The sequence below is a fragment of the Periplaneta americana genome, chromosome 12 (genome assembly GCF_040183065.1).
Source record: "Periplaneta americana isolate PAMFEO1 chromosome 12, P.americana_PAMFEO1_priV1, whole genome shotgun sequence".
Taxonomy (NCBI): Eukaryota; Metazoa; Arthropoda; class Insecta; order Blattodea; family Blattidae; genus Periplaneta; species Periplaneta americana.
The window spans coordinates 43,786,453-43,803,988 of NC_091128.1; the positions used below are offsets into that span (position 1 = coordinate 43,786,453).

Sequence of the window (17,536 nt, forward strand, 5' to 3'; positions counted from 1 at the left end):
TGGTAGACGCTGCCAGCCAGACTTCGAGCAGCGAGTACGCCGAGTTCGAAGAGAGCGACATGGAGCTGGGGCAGAGGAAGTTGGTGAAGCTAACAACTGATGAGCCGATGATGGTAGACGCTGCCAGCCAGCCTTCGAGCAGCCAGTACGCCGAGTTCGAGGAGAGTGACATGGAGCTGGGGCGGAGAAAGTTGGTGAAGCTAACAACTGATGAGCCAATGATGGTAGACGCTGCCAGCCAGCCTTCAAGCAGCGAGTACGCCGAGTTCGAGGAGAGCGACATGGAGCTGGGGCGGAGGAAGTTGGTGAAGCTAACAACTGATGAGTCGATTATGGTAGACGCTGCCAGCCAGCCTTCAAGCAGCGAGTACGCCGAGTTCGAGGAGAGCGACATGGAGCTGGGGCGGAGGAAGTTGGTGAAGCTAACAACTGATGAGTCGATTATGGTAGACGCTGCCAGCCAGCCTTCAAGCAGCGAGTACGCCGAGTTCGAGGAGAGCGACATGGAGCTGGGGCGGAGGAAGGTGGTGAAGCTAACAACTGATGAGCCGATTATGGTAGACGCTGCCAGCCATTTTTCGAGCAGCCAGTATGGCGAGTTCGAGGAGTGCGACATGGAGCTGGGGCAGAGGAAGTTGGTGAAGCTAACAACTGATGAACCGATTATGTTAGACACTGCCAGCCAGCCTTCAAGCAGCCAGTACGTCGAGTTCGAGGAGAGCGACATGGAGCTGGGGCGGAGGAAGTTGGTGAAGCTAACAACTGATGAGCCAATGATGGTAGACGCTGCCAGACAGCCTTCGAGCAGCCAGTACGCCGAGTTCGAGGAGAGCGACATGGAGCTGGGGCGGAGGAAGTTGTTGAAGCTAGCAACTGATGAGCCAATGATGGTAGACGCTGCCAGCCAGCCTTCGAGCAGCCAGTACGCCGAGTTCGAGGAGAGCAACATGGAGCTGGTGCGGAGGAAGTTGGTGAAGCTAACAACTCATGAGCCGATTATGGTAGACGCTGCCAGCGAGCCTTCGAGCAGCCAGTACGCCGAGTTCGAGGAGAGCGACATGGAGCTGGGGTGGAGGAAGTTGGTGAAGCTAGCAACTGATGAGCCAATGATGGTAGACGCTGCCAGCCAGCCTTCGAGCAGCCAGTACGCCGAGTTCGAGGAGAGCAACATGGAGCTGGTGCGGAGGAAGTTGGTGAATCTAACAACTCATGAGCCGATTATGGTAGACGCTGCCAGCGAGCCTTCGAGCAGCCAGTACGCCGAGTTCGAGGAGAGCGACATGGAGCTGGGGTGGAGGAAGTTGGTGAAGCTAACAACTGATGAGCCGATGATGGTAGACGCTGCCAGCCAGCCTTTGAGCAGCCAGTACGCCGAGTGGGAGGAGAGCTACTTGGAGCTGGGGCGGAGGAAGTTGGTGAAGCTAACAACTGATGAGCCGATGATAGTGGACGCTGCCAGCCAGCCTTCGAGCAGCCAGTACGCCGAGTGGGAGGAGAGCGTCATGGAGCTGGGGAGGAGGAAGTTGGTGAAGCTAGAAGTTTATCTTTATCACTTCCAGTACGACGTAGACGGATACTACCAAGGTACAGTAACTGTTCAAATTCTAAGCTATAGTGGCGCTCTCAGCTATGCGGAAACAGAATCCGTGAAATCCCAGAATAGTAGTACAATTTAAACTAAAACTTATTTTAGGCCAGTGTCCATGGCCCTTAAAATAAAAATATTTGATTCTGATATAGGCTACAGTCATTCCCTATACAAATGCATATGGGAAATAGCGTGCGCTGTAATAAAAAATGGCTGATTTTTGTCGGCATTTCCAGCGCAAAGAATTGCGGTTCTCTGGATATCTACGGACTCTGTGCACAAGTTCAGGAGGCTTGAATTCGTATTGGTAGTGAACAGAACATTTATCCAGTGGTATCATTCAGCCAGTTAGCACCAGTCGCCCGATTCACTTGTTAAATTTGTCGCAGTTCGTAGAACCTGTTCTTAAATTTTGAAGATAAAACAAATTTGGTTGACAGAAAGGAAGAACATTAATTTAACATTCTTACATTTAAGTGTCTAGCTTTTTAATACGACAGTAAACATAATCATATCACATTATTAAATCGTTGCTTCTTAACAGATATTGCCTACAACATCGACGGCCCAGCTTGAAAGGGAAACAATTCAAAATTAAAGTTTAGAGAATCCTGCATTTTGAAGCAGCTTTATGTTGCTGTGAAGAATAAGAGGATCTTAATACAAATTCAAATCATGTTTAATATATGTTGTAAGTTTCCAAATTGGACGTTTCACAGCAACATGAAGCTTTAAACTTTAGTTTTCTCAAAAGTTTAAATTTTGAGTTGTTTCCCTTTCGAACTGGCCCATCGATATTATGTTTGCAGGCCGATCTGCAATTACTTTGGCAATCTCCTATCGAAACCCCTTTTCTTTTGAGTGCTAATACCGCATACACAAAACTGAGCCATAGTTTATTATTCCAAAATATTATTTAAAGAAATAAATAGACTTTCAACTACAATATACACTATTAAGCACATTAATAAGATACTTCGTTTTCCTCTTTTAATACCCCTACAATTTGTTATTCCATTTTTAATGGAACATATTTTTATCCATTAAAAGTATTGAAAATGTTGAATGATTTATGGCTGCTGGGTCGGTAGTAGTCAGTATCATTTAAGTTGCGCTTATGTTTGAATATAAATTCCACACAGAAATCGGGGTAATGCAATGAAACGTGAAAGCATTCCATCGAGGACCCTCTATCTTGCCATGTAAGAAATTTTTATCATCAGAAAGACTGTTGATGGTCATGTTTCAACCCAGCTATCACTGCTGAGAGAACAACAGTATCCAGTGTGCAACAGATCGCCTACCAACAATCTTTTATCTCCTGGGAGAATACTAAATCTGCCAGAGATACATGATACCGAATCTATCGCAGTTCAACTAGAAACAATAAGATTAAATACGCAAAATACATTCGAAACCCTCACTCAAGTACTTAGTTAGGTGAAGATTCTAGATTTAGAATCTGACATAAAAGGTCTAAAATAGAGAACTCTTTAGTTAAAATGAAATGTGTTTGCTAATAGGTAACAGGGTTCTTCCAATGCCTTGACATGGTAATGTGGTACAAAAAACTGCACTTTCAAAAATTCAAATTCCCACAATCATGCATAAATGTATAAAACAAGCACAACAATTTCACTAAAACATTACCATTTATAGATCACTCCTGGACTGAGAGGTATAAATTTGTAACACAGGAAAAGAAAAACGTGAAAACAACTTTTGAAGTAGTTGGGAACTCCTATCGGTGTTTTGGTAAAAGTTGAAGAAGAAACGTCTTCTTCTCATCTTTCATTGTACCGTACTTGTTAAATTAATTTGATGTAACAGTATGTTGTACAAATATGTATGCAGATACATCTTCAGATAATATAGCATTTTCTTTAGGTCCTTATGTGGAGCACAGGGCTACAACAAACAAGGGCCACTTTGTCCTGTTCCTGGCTGGGGGCGTTTTGAGATAATTCAAATAATATGTCGGTGTGGACAGACATTCAAAGCTCTGCGCATGCATAGAACAGCACTCCACCAACGCTGCCGCATTTCCAGGAAACATCAGTTGTTTCTGAGTAAGGAACACGTGTGTCTACCTTGTGCTTATAAACGCGTGTATTTCCTGCTTATGTTGTTTGTTTTTTAATTTCTGTTATAGTATATAGTTTGGGTTTAGGCGTAATAGATCAACTATTGATCAGATATTTTGTATTTGACAGATAAAGGAGAAAAAATGGGAGTATAAGGGTACAGTGCATCAGTTTTCATAGATTTAAAAAAGGCATATGACTCGGTTAAGAGAGAAGTTTTATATGATACAGTATTCTCACTGAATTTAATATTCCCAAGAAACTAGTTCGGTTAATTAAAATGTGTCTCAGTGAAACTTACAGCAGAGTCCGTATAGGTCAGTTTCTGTCAGAGGTATTTCCAATTCACTGTGTGTAAAGCAAGGAGATGCACTATCAACTTTACTTTTTAACTTTGCTCTAGAGTATGCCATTAGGAGAGTCCAGGATAACAGAGAGGGTTTGGAATTGAATGGGTTACATCAGCTGCTTGTCTATGCGGATGACGTGAATATGTTAGGAGAAAATCCACAAACAATTAGGGAAAATAATGGGAAGTTCACTTGAAGCAAGTAAAGAGATAGGTTTGGAAGTAAATCCCGAAAAGACAAAGTATATGATTATGTCTCGTGACGAGAATATTGTACGAAATGGAAATATAAAAATTGGAAATTTATCTTTTGAAGAGATGGAAAAATTCAAATACCTGGGATATAAATGATACTCGGGAGGAAATTAAACACAGAATAAATATGGGAAATGGCAGCTATTATTAGGTTGAGAAGCTTTTGTCATCCAGTCTGCTGTCAAAAAATTTTAAAGTTAGAATTTATAAAACAGTTATATTATCGGTTGTTCTTTATGGTTGTGAAACTTGGACTCTCACTTTGAGAGGAACATAGGTTAAGGGTGTTTGAGAATAAGGTTCTTAGGAAAGTATTTGGGGCTAAGAGGGATGAAGTTACAGGAGAATGGAATAAGTTACACGTGGGCGAATCCAGAAATGCATATAGAGTGTTAGTTGGGAAAGGACCTTTGGGGACGCCGAGACGTAGATGGGAAGATAATATTAAAATGGATTTGAGGGAGGTGGGATATGATGGTAGAGACAGGATTAATCTGGCTCAGGATAGGGACCAATGGCGGGCTTATACGAGGGCGGCAGTGAACCTCCGGGTTCCTTCAAATCCAATAAGTAAGTAAGTAGTATATAGTATATAGTATAATGCTATTTGTGAATATAATAGTACAGTATGTATGATAATGTATGTGATATGATGTTTCTGTAGCGAGGCAATCCACCACCGCTCAGCTTACAGATGAATGGCGAAGTGCATCAACATTAATTAAAAACGCAGTAATCATAGAGTACGAAACGATGGTTAAACAGTAGCCGTGGTTAAAATGTAAATTATGTGCACTATTCATAAGCACCGTTTACTAAAACTTGGCTAGCTGACACCTCATTTAACCAGAGTAAAGTCTATGATGGTACATTGTTTCTACAAAATGACTAAAGGAAAGCATCCATACCGCTGCAAAGACAATAGTCAACGTCTAAAAACGACTGCGCGCACTATGTTCTACATCGAAATGAACGTATCCTACATTTTCGCGTTGCATTTGTTTGCCTTTGGGCGCTGTTATATTTGTGAGTTCCATTTGTTTGTTTTTCAGTACTTTTAGGTTAAAATCGTACAAAATGGAAAATTGAATCCAAAAATGATTATATGCCAATGTTAGGTTGAAGTATCGATAGACTTAATTACTAGATTTAAATGTAGGCCTATTATATAAAAAAGATGGAATATCCATAAAGGAAAAGGATGCAGAAAATTGGTAGGAATGTGTGTACGATCTTGGACTACACCAGGGAATTGTGCATTATCCTAAGATCCATCCATAACCTCTCTTTGTTCAGCCAGTGACATAGAGAAAGAGATACTGGTATTCGAGTATTCCCCTCTTAAAATACAGAAAATAATAGTTACATAGAATCGTAATATAAGCAGCCGATCCGTTGGAGAAATATGATTGTTCTTGTGTTATTTCAATTGATCCATTTGTAGATTTTGATAAACGAAATCCCTCCTGAAATTTTCTGTCACCTAATTGCTCGCAAGAATTCTCTCTTTCCACTAAAGAACCTTCACGCTCACGCTCTATCCAGGTAATTCAAGTACTGCACAATAATAATCGTCTTCGAAATAATCACCTGTGGTTATGGCCGCCATTTTGCTTTACTTGCTCTACTAATCGCTGGTTATCTCCTTTAACCGCTCATATTTGGCCTGTTACAGATTATTGTGGTTAACTTCCTATTTAAGTCGTAACCGAGGTCGATCCACCGTAAAGATGCTTAATCGGGGATTAGGTCACAATTTTAACCGATGGTTACACTAACCGACGTTGATGCACGTGGGCAGAAGTGTCAGAAGGCTACTCCTCCTTCGTGACGCGAATCAGCATTTTAAACAATGCACATAATTTTGTTATGGAAGTACATGTTGGATTGCAGTTTTCCTTTATTTGTAGCTGCTTATTATTACGTCATTCAATATCTTTAAATTCGCGGTCCTTAGCGGAGAGAACCGATTGTTAAAAAATTAGAATGACACCACTGGATATATAAACATATCTGCACGTGCGATTACTGGAGTTGCGATGTGTTAACCTTACGACCAGAGACTTCAACGCTGACTACGAAGCTGCTGATCTAGCATGTCCATAAGCGAAAGTTTTAAAATTATAATTGCAAATAATCATAATACATTCTTATTACAATGCGTCTTCGCCATCACGCCCGTGACCGATCGAGCGCCCGGGGGGGGGGGGGGCGTGATTCTGCCGCTTGTCAGTCGGTCGTCGCGACGTGATGGCGAAGATGCACTGTTTTAAGAATTGTATACTATATAGGTTACGAGCGTACACAACGCAGAAAGAGAGAAGAGCTGACTTTATTTAGAAATAGGCCTATGTAGATAAATTAACATGGAACAACCTCAAGTGAAGCATTTATATCAGGAAATAATGTTACTTAATTTTCAGTCTATTTACAGTCCCCTTGGGCATGGAGTGCTACATCTTTGACCCCAAAACACCTTCATTTCATCTCCAAAACATGACGTCCTTCCCTCACACTTTTCACCACTTAAGTGAGGGAACGAACAAGGGATAAATTCTTAGCTTTTGTTGCCAATTCTTGAAGTCATTGCCATATTGTTTCAATTCTGCCACGCGCCTAAAAGTTGAGGAGAAGATGAGAGTTTATGAGGATTTACCAGTTCCAGGAAGAAAGTTCGTCATGTTTTGGAACAAGTCATATCCTCACCATTATTACTATATAAAAAGCGTCACGTTCCAATACAGCACCCCGAAATTTTCGCATGATTTAACTTTGTGTGAATACTGGATGAAAGAGTTAGTGACAAAAATTGTCCTTAAAACTTACAATTGCACAACTGAATAACACTGCACAGCATAGAATGTCTTAGTAGTCTATTATAGTGTAACGTTTATTGTTATAATTGTGACTAACAAACAACAAAATTACAAGACATGGATAAGCGATAAATAAAACTGATGGTATTAGTATTTAGTATTTATTTATTTAACCTGGTAGAGATAAGGCCGTCAGGCCTTCTCTGCCCCTCTACCAGGGGATTACAACTATAATATGAACAATAAAATTACAATTAACATTAAATTTACAATTACAATTACAATAAAAATTAAAGTACGACAAGATTACCTGATTAATGAAAGCTAGACATTTTATCATAGAAGTTAAGAACAAAGAATATTTTTGTATTTAGTGAATTACAAATTAAACCTACAATAACAAAAATCTATAGTAATGAAATTACCTGATATTGAAATATTTTGTGATAGATTAAGAGAACTATTTACAAGAAACCATGTCTGAACGAGTCTCAATTACTGACCAAGTGCCTAGTAAGTTTGCGTTGGAATTCAGTTTTATTTCGACAGTCCCTGATGCTAGCAGGTAACGAATTCCACAGTCTTGGCAGGGCTATTATGAAAGAGGATTAGTATGAGGAAGTGCGATGGGATGGTATTGTTAGTATTGTTTCATGGCGAGAGCGTGTGTTCAGATTGTGGTGGGAAGGAAGGTAAGTGAAGCGAGACGACAGGTACGAAGGAATAGAAGAGTTCAAGATTTCGAAGAGAAGGAGAAGTGAATGTAAATTTCTTTTCTTATCTAGTTTGAGCCAACCTATTGTTTCCAGGGTTGGGGTAATATGATCATATTTACGAACATTGCTTACAAAACGTACACACAAGTTATGAGCACGTTGAAGTTTCGTTTTGTTGTCGCTGGAAAGGTCAGTCAGTAAAATGTCAGCATAGTCAAAATAGGGAAATACAAGCGTCTGCACAAGGGACTTTTTTAAGCAAGAGGGAAGATGAACATTTATCCTTTTTAGCACATGGATAATAGAATATACTTTTCTGCAGGTTTCTGTGATTTGAATGTCCCAGTTGAGATTATTATCCATGTGAATGCCAAGATTTTTTACTGAAGAACTGAAAGGGATATGTACTGTACTTACTTTAACGGGGTAAAGGTCGAGGTGCTTTACAGCGTCGGTTTGCCGTTTGTTTCCTAATATAATTGCTTGTGTCTTTCCAGGATTGATATTAAGATGGAATTTCTTTGTCCATGTCACAATCGAGTCAATGTCTTCGTTCAATTTATCCAAAGCGTCATTTATTCGGTATAAGCGGGAAGAGATGTAGCATTGAAGATCGTCAGCATACAGTGGTCGGTTGCAAGAACGCATTTTTTCCTTCGTTAGCCGCTAACGGATCAATAAGTTCGAAAGCCGGTTTGCAACAAATATCTTTAGTGTTATTGGTCCGTTAAAGGATTCGCTAACTTAGAGATTTGATTTCCCTCCAATAATATTATTTATTCCTGCGTTAGACAGCAATCTTACGTCGAGTAGTTTATATATTTTGATTCCTCATAATGTTACTTGTATGAGATTCAGGCATGCGATATTTTGAATATAATAGGTCCTATATACACGACATTAAAATAATATTGCATATCGATAGCTAGAAAATGATAGGCCTACCTCGTATCTGTACATTTGCGGGTAAATAAAAAAAAAACTATTTTAGAAATTAATTTCTTAAAATAGACAAACTTCTTATACAGGGTGTTAAAATAACGTTTACAACGTTTCAGGGATGATAGAGGAGGTAAAAACAAACTTCTGTTTTAAGTGACAAAACTTTAGCAGATGCGCTCTTTTGCCGCTATATGGCCTGAAGGAATAGATGACTTGACTTCCGTCACAACACACACTGTATAGTTCTGTTTGTGCACGACCACCTTGTAGGGCCTTGTCTATTGCCTAACAGTCTCCATGGTGATAATTATTTTGTTTTTCTACGCGACGTCCTACCAAAACTTTTAGAAAATATCCCATTGAACATCAGAGAACGAATATGGTTTCAGCATGACTGTGCCCCTCCACACTTTCATCGTCGTATCAGGAAACACCTAAATGCTACATTCCCCAATCGTTGGGTTGGCAGGGGTAAGCCGATACCGTGGCCACCTCGATCACCGGACCTAACCCCACTGGATTTCTTTTTGTGGGGGGACGTGAAATGTTTTGTGTATGAGACACCGATCGATTCGTCAGAAAACTTAGTTGCTCGCGTTGTTGAAGCTGCACATGTTATTAGAGACAATGTTGGTCTTTTTGAGCGTTGCAGACACTCCATAGTACGAAGGTACCAGTTGTGCAATGCCTTCAATGAACGACAGTTTGAACACCACCTCTAAAACGACAATTGGTGTTGTTCTTTATGGATTATACTAACGCTTACGTAGGCCTACACAATAAACGGCGCATCAGCCAAAGTTTTGTCACTTACAAAAGATATTTACTTTTACCTCCTCTATTACTCCTGAAACGTTGTAAACGTTATTTTTTTACACCCTGTATATGTTTCTGCTTTGTAAGATCTTCTATTCGATAACAAAATATTACGAGTACACAAGTCATACACTGTCCAATTTTGTGAACAATAATAATATAGTTACTCTAAATAATAATAATGTAGTTAAACAGGATTGACATTTTTGTATATAGAAATATCTCTTCTTAGCCATCCATATACGGTAATTCGATGTGTTCTCATTTATTTATTTGCTTATTTATTTACTTATTTATTTATTTAATTATTTATTAATTCTTTTAATAGCAAAATTATTATTTATGTCTTTATTACAGACTCTAGTTCATCGTCTAACGACGAGGTTATGTGCTCTGTAGGCTGTCTTCTATTTTCTGTAACATTAATGCACTTGTGGGTTATTTTTAATAACAAATAGGCATAATTATCTTCCTCACCAAAACTTCTGCTCCTGATTCCTTTCTGGTTCGTATTAGTCTATATTTATTGCAAACTTTGACAACAATAAAAGTTAGAATGCTTGAAATCAGTGTAGCAGCCGATGTTCACTTTTTATTCATTCACGTACTATTGCGTCACTTGTGAAATCCAAAGATGCTTGGTTAACGATCCAATAACAAGTGAACCGTTAAATTCCTCTTCTGCAACCCGACATTTCACAACCTTATAGGTCCACTAACTAATGGAGGAATACATTATTTATAGGTCTGTTTTCTTGCAACACAGCATGAATGACTTAGCTCAGTCGGTAGTGTTTGAGACTCGTATTCGGAAGGTTCCCAATCTGATTGGGGTTTTTCAAGGTTTACCTCAGTCACGAAGGCACATGCAGGATTGGAAATTTACATATTATGATTCATGACCCCCTTAATCACTAATATCATAAAAATTGAAACACAATGTAAATCAGTTACATGAACATAAGCCATAAGACAATAACAACAGAGTCAGAGCAAAAGTCCACGACTTAAAAATAAACCCAAAGATTCTACACACGTGATACGACAACAGATGTTAAAGTGCGTATAGATAAACTTCACAAAAAATGCCAACTGAGAATAAGTGAAACAGAGAAAAGGAGGTTATGGGATATTTAAGTCAGGTACGTCAAATTTAATTTCAGTTAAAATTAACAACAGGATCTCAGAATGGCAGGAACTTAACAGGAATGCGGTCTCTCCCTACTATTTATAATGGACCTGAATAAAATTCCACAGGAATGGAGACAAAAACGACATGGTCAGTTGCAGATAAACAGAAATTTAAAAATAGGTTCATTGATATTTGCAGTTGATCTAGTTTTAATAGAATCTACAGAAAATGACTCTGTACGTAATTTAAATATCATTGCAAAAAATATAAAATTGAAATAAATACAGAAAAAAGTAGTTACTGCCATCTGTGGAAATACAGCCCCTAAAAAAATATGTTTACAGGGCAAAATTTAGGGAAAAGTTAATGAATTTACATAATTATCTTGGCTGCAAATTAATATTTGATAATGATTTGGATATAATGAGCAAAATTGTAAAATACTCCAAAACTTTGGAAATAAAAGCAGGATAATGAAACCTTTCCTGCTACAGACAAGCACTAGAATAGGTCTTTAACAAATCTTGTACTCTGTTATGGTAATGAGGCATAGACATTAAGGCGGATGGATGAAAGCAGAATAACAGCTAATGAAATGAGATTTATGCGAAGAACAGCATGAAGTACAAATGGGACCATAAACGCAACGACAAAGTAATGGAAGAACTGAGTCTGGAATCAGTACTCGATTTCATACAGAAATATCAGAACTGGATGAGCCATTTGCGATGTAAGAGATCCCCTCAACATCCCAAAAGCTATACTTCACTATCAACCCCATGGGAAGAAATCTCTGGGACGTCCAAAAAAGAGCTGAGGAGAAATTCCTCTTTATTATGAGATCGTAATACGCCACATAACCTAATACTTGTATGGATGATGATGATGATGATGATGATAATGATGAAGTCAGGTAGATAGAGGTGTTTGGGTATGCTTCTTGTTGTGCAGTAGCACAATGGTTCAAAAAGAGTGTGTTTGTTTTGGTTTCTCCACACCACACTGCATATGCAAAGAATTTCCGTTCATAAAGTTCAGTTAAGATAAAAAAATATTGTGTTGACAAACAATTTAGAATATTGAATTTGAATAATTTCAAGGAAAAATTGTTCCGGGGCCAGGTATCCATCCAGGGATCTCTGGCTGAACGCACCAGTGCTCTACCGATTGAACTACCCAGGAACTCCACCCGACCCTGTCTCAATTTTTCTCCTTATATCCACACAACTCTAATGGGGTGACGAGATCCTAGAGACCCACATCGAGTGCACGCAAACTCTGTGCGACTTGAAATTGTGCTTTTCTGTTAATGTACCTACAGTAACGTATATATTATGCAAGCCTAGTTTTTCAGGTAAAATATTAAATTCCCGGGATCGATACCCGGAACCGCAACAATTTTTCTCTTGAAATTATTCAAGTCTGTTTCACATTGAGCTTTATCTGAAAATTAGATTTGCAACACAGAATATTATTGTTTTTACAAAATATGATAATTTAGGGCTTTTTGCCACAAAATACTAAAAATATGCTACATTGCAAGCTCAATAGACTTTTATATACAGGAGAGTCTGAAATATGCAAAACTATGTACAATTAATATTCATTACATTCGTTCAAAACCTGTACAAATGATGTTATATGAATTTGCAAATGGACAGTAAAAATAGGGAGTTGTATACGAATTCTCACCCTATTAATATGCCATTCACGGATAATGACACATGCTTAAAGTTCTTGTTCATTTTGTTTGTTGCAGAAGCGGTGAAAATCCTCGATGGCTTGTCACTAGAGAAGTTAGGAACTTCATTCATACCTCCCACGCTTCCCCAAGCCAGATCCCTTTCCAGTTCCTCTGCCAGCTCCCTTGACTCCTATACCAGCTCTGCCAGCTCCCTTGACTCCTATACCAGCTCTGCCAGCTCCCATGACTCCTATACCAGCTCTGCCAGCTCCCATACCAGCTCTGCCAACTCCCATGACTCCTCTACCAGTTCTGCCAGATCCCATGTCTCCCATATCAGTTCTGCCAGCTCCCATGTCTCCCATTCCAGCTCTGCCAGTTCCCATACCTCCTATACCAGCTTTTCCAGCTCTCTTTCGAGCTCTCATGCCTCCCATACCAGCTACCTTTTCTCCATAACCAGCGCCCCTGCCATTTTATGTTTCCCTGCGAGCTCTCACGCCTCCCTTACCAGCTCTACCAGCTCCCTTTTCTCCGAATTCAACTGTGCCAGCGCCCCTGCCATTTTATGTTTCTCTGCGAGCTCTCATGCCTCCCATACCATCTCTACCAGCTCCCTTTTCTCCAAAACCAGCTATGCCAACGCCCCTGCCACTTTATGTTTCTCTGGGAGCTCTCATGCCTCCCATACCAGCTCTACCAGCTCCCTTTCCTCCAAAACCAGATGTGCCAGCGCCCCTGCCATTTTATGTTTCTCTGCGAGCTCCCGTGCCACGTCATCATTGGAGCATCTTTCAGCAGCAGCAGAAGAAGAAGAAGAAGAAGAAGAAGAAAATGAGGAGAGAAGAATGAAGAGTTGCTGGTGCCCCTGTGTAAGATATGTATATCGTGTGCTTCGTAGTCTTTTTAGGCGCAAGTAGTTATAAATTTTATGTTTAAGAGCCATTTTCAGATAGATCACTCTCGGAGTTTTTCTATGTTTTCCTCATTACTAATTCACAGCTAAACAATTCTGTTACAAACTTTCGTTTTATTTGGTGGCCTATTTCTTTATGTGCTAAAAATATGTTAGAATGTCACGCTCCGTCCCTTGGTTCCAATCTATGTTTATAATATATTTTTATCGTTATTTCAGTCATCAGCTTATCAGGTATATTGAAGGTTAACATCCTATCATTTCATGATACATGAGCTAGTTTAAATCACAAACGTTTTCGGCCATTTCGTTGGTCATCTTCAGGTGATTATGTGAATACAATAAATAATACGAATATTTTTAACAATATTTTAGGAGTTATACCATTCCATATTATACCATAAAGACATACATGGTAATTCATTGACTATGTTACGAACTTTTAGAAATGATGGAGGAGTCAATTATGAACAAATTTCACATAGGAACCTATGTCCGGAAACGTTTCGTTTCGTAGTAAGAAAACCAAGATACATTAGTCAATGTAACCAGCTAAATTGGAACTGAAGGCTATCCTTTTGAAGTTTGGTTGCAGACGACTTGTTCCTGTAAACGTTGGTGATTTCTCATAAAAATGGTATAAGTTAGTTGGCATCGTAAATTACATTTTGACTGATTAAACATTGCAACTTGCCGATATGCATTTCATTTATGGAAGTACAAAAGGTAATGGAAGGAAATTTGCAATGTTCAATCGGTCAAAATAGCATTTACTATGTCAACTAACTTATACTATCTATATGAATAATCACCAACGTTTGCAGGAACAGGACACCTTTCAGTTCGATTTTAGTTGGTTACACTGACTAGCATATCTAGGAACTAGGCTTGTAACTACGAAGCGGAACGTTTCCAGACATAGATTCCTATAACAAAGTTGTTCATATTGATGGCCTCTATCATCCCTAAAATTTTGTAACATAGTCACTGAATCATCCTGTATAATTTCATAATTAATTAGTGCTAAAACTGTATATTAAAACAAGAGTGAACTTCAGTGTTACATAATATTATCTTCTTGGTTATTTTATGCTAAACACATTTTGCTCCTATTTTTATCAAAGTCACATGGTTAAAAGCATGTATAAAATCTATTTGTTAAAACATATTAAATGCACATTGTATGAGTAAACTATATTCTATGAGAAGATGTATAAAATGCCTAAATTGTTACTTACTTACAAATGGCTTTTAAGGAACCCGAAGGTTCATTGCCGCCCTCACATAAGCCCGCCATCGGTCCGTATCCTGTTCAAGATTAATCCAGTCTCTATCATCATTTCCCACCTCCCTCAAATCCATTTTAATATTATCCTCCCATCTACGTCTCGGCCTCCCTAAAGGTCTTTTTCCCTTCGGTCTCCCAAGTAACACTCCATATGCATTTCTGGATTCGCCCATACGTGCTACATGCCCTGCCCATCTCAAACGTCTGGATTTAATGTTCCTAATTATGTCAGGTGAAGAATACAATGCCTGCAGTTCTGCGTTGTGTAACTTTCTCCATTCTCCTGTAACTTCATCCCGTATAGCCCCAAATATTTTCCTAAGCACCCTTAACCTATGTTCCTCTCTCAGAGTGAGAGTCCAAGTTTCACAACCATACAGACGAACCGGTAATATAACTGTTTTATAAATTCTAACTTTCAGATTTTTGGACAGCAGACTGGATGATAAGAGCTTCTCAACGGAATAATAACACGGATTTCCCATATTTATCCTGCGTTTAATTTCCTCCCGAGAGTCATTTATATTTGTTACTGTTGCTCCAAGATATTTGAATTTTTCCACCTCTTCGAAGGATAAATCTCTAATTTTTATATTTCCATTTCGTACAATATTCTGGTCACGAGACATAATGGTATACTTAGTCTTTTCGAGATTTACTTCCAAATTGTCTAAATTGTTATAAGCATATAAATTAGGACGCATTCGTACACATATGGTGAAACCACGGCAAGGAAAGGTAGACCTACGGATGATGATGTTTCTATGCTGTACCACTTCTGCTTTGTCATTCTTTCGACCCCAGTGAAGCATCTTGAAATATTTTGCGACTCATGTGCAGGGAAAAATAAAAACTATACTGTTTTCAGATTTCTACATTATTTAGTGCACATGTGTCACCGATTTGACTCTGCAAGGGTAACCTTCCCATAAAGAGGCCATTCGTAGATGGAGTCCGATAAAGATATGGGTTTTATTAAACAGAATGCTCATATCGAAGTACCCAATGATTCTAATCAAAGTCACGAGAATGAAATCCTGTCCATTCACTGCAGTTGAGGCTGGTCAACATATGTTCTACAAGTGGGGATCGTATATGGAATCTCATTATAAGAAGAAATCGCCATTTGGAACACGTCCAATAACTGAGATTTTTATTGGACAGAAGAATACTCGCACCATTACTATGAGAGAATGTGCATACAACGCAGCCTGGGTGTCAAACATTTCTGTTTACAGAAAGCAGAACATTCCATCATGTGAAATAAGCTATCATACTCGTCTTCCAGTATTGGTGAAAAAGTTCAAGGATCTTCAACTGTTAAGTCAATTCTGTTGTCCGTTAGCTAAAGCATTCTACAAGACATCTTCGATGTCTGCTTGTATCTTGATGTTCAAGATACGAGCAGACATCGAAGATGATGATTAATTCAACTATTGTGAAAGAGGAGCAAGAAATATTTGTTAATAATTATAGTTTTATCATTATGTCGGATATTTTGACTACTCTTTCCTTGTTTCTTAGGACTGATTATGGTGATTTATTGAACTATTGTGATTCCGATAATTAATTCAATGATTGTGAAAGAGCAGCACGAAATTATGTTAATAACATTGTGCATCATTATTGTTTAATTATTATTGTTATGTCAGACTTTGATTATACTCTTTCCTCGTTTCTCAGAACTTCGATTATGATGATTAATTCAACTATTGTGATTATGGTTTATTCAACTATTGCGATTATGATTAATTCAACTATTGCGACTGTGATGATTAATTCAATTATTGTCATTATGATATTAATTCAACTATTGCGATTATGATGATTAACTCAACTACTGCGATTATGATGATTAATTCAACTATTGCGACTGTGATGATTAATTCAACTATTGTGATTATGATGATTAATTCAACCATTGTGAAAGAACAGCAAGAAATAAATTATTTATAACATTGTCCATCATTATATTTTAATTATTACTGTTGTGTCAGACATTGATTATACTCTTTCCTCGTTTCTCAGAACTTTGATTATGATGATTAATTCGGCTAGTGTGATTATGATGATTATTTCAACTATTGCGACTATGATGATTAATTCAACTATTGTGATTATGATTATTAATTCAACTGTTGTGATTTTGGTGATTAATTCAACTATTGCAATTATGATGATTAATTCAACTATTGTGATTATGGTGATTAATTCAACTGTTGTGAAAGAGGAGCAAGGAATATTGTGTTAATGAATATAGTTTGATCGTTATGTCGGACTTTTGATTACTCTTTCCTTGTTTCTTAGGACTGATTATGGTGATTTATTCAACTATAGTGAAAGAAAAGCAAGAAATAATGTATTAATAACATTGTGCACCATTATAGTTTAATTATTACTGTTATGTCACACATTGATTATACTCTTTCCTCGTTTCTCAGAACTTTGATTATGATGATTAATTCAGCATGTGTAATTATGATGATTAATTCAACTATTGCGATTATGATGATTAATTCAACTTTTGCGTCTGTGACGATTAATTCAACTATTGTTATCATGATATTAATTCAAATATTGCGATTATAATGATTCATTCAACTATTGCGATTATGATGATTAATTCAACTATTGTAATTATGATATGAATTCAACTATTGCGATTATAATGATTAATTCAACTATTGCAATTACGATGATTAATTCAACTATTGCGATTATGATTATTAATTCAACTATGGCGACTGTGATGATTAATTCAACTATTGCAATTACGATGATTAATTGAACTATTATAATTATGATATTAATTCAACTATTGCGATTATGTTGATTAATTCAACTATTGCAATTACGATGATTAATTCAACTATTGCGATTATGATTATTAATTCGACTATGGCGACTGTGATGATTAATTCAACTATTGCCATCATGATGATTAATTCAA

The 17,536-nt window shown here is 37.9% G+C and overlaps 1 protein-coding gene across 1 annotated transcript; it reads left to right on the top strand.

Annotated features, from left to right (window-relative positions):
• The first annotated feature begins 221 nt into the window (after positions 1 to 221).
• LOC138709956 (serine-rich adhesin for platelets-like) lies at positions 222 to 14,742 on the top strand. Its single transcript, XM_069840639.1, has 3 exons — positions 222 to 749; positions 798 to 1,584; positions 12,458 to 14,742. The coding sequence occupies exons 1-3, from the start codon at positions 222 to 224 to the stop codon at positions 13,300 to 13,302; spliced, it is 2,160 nt and encodes a 719-aa protein (XP_069696740.1). The 3' UTR covers positions 13,303 to 14,742.
• The last annotated feature ends 2,794 nt before the right edge of the window (positions 14,743 to 17,536 follow it).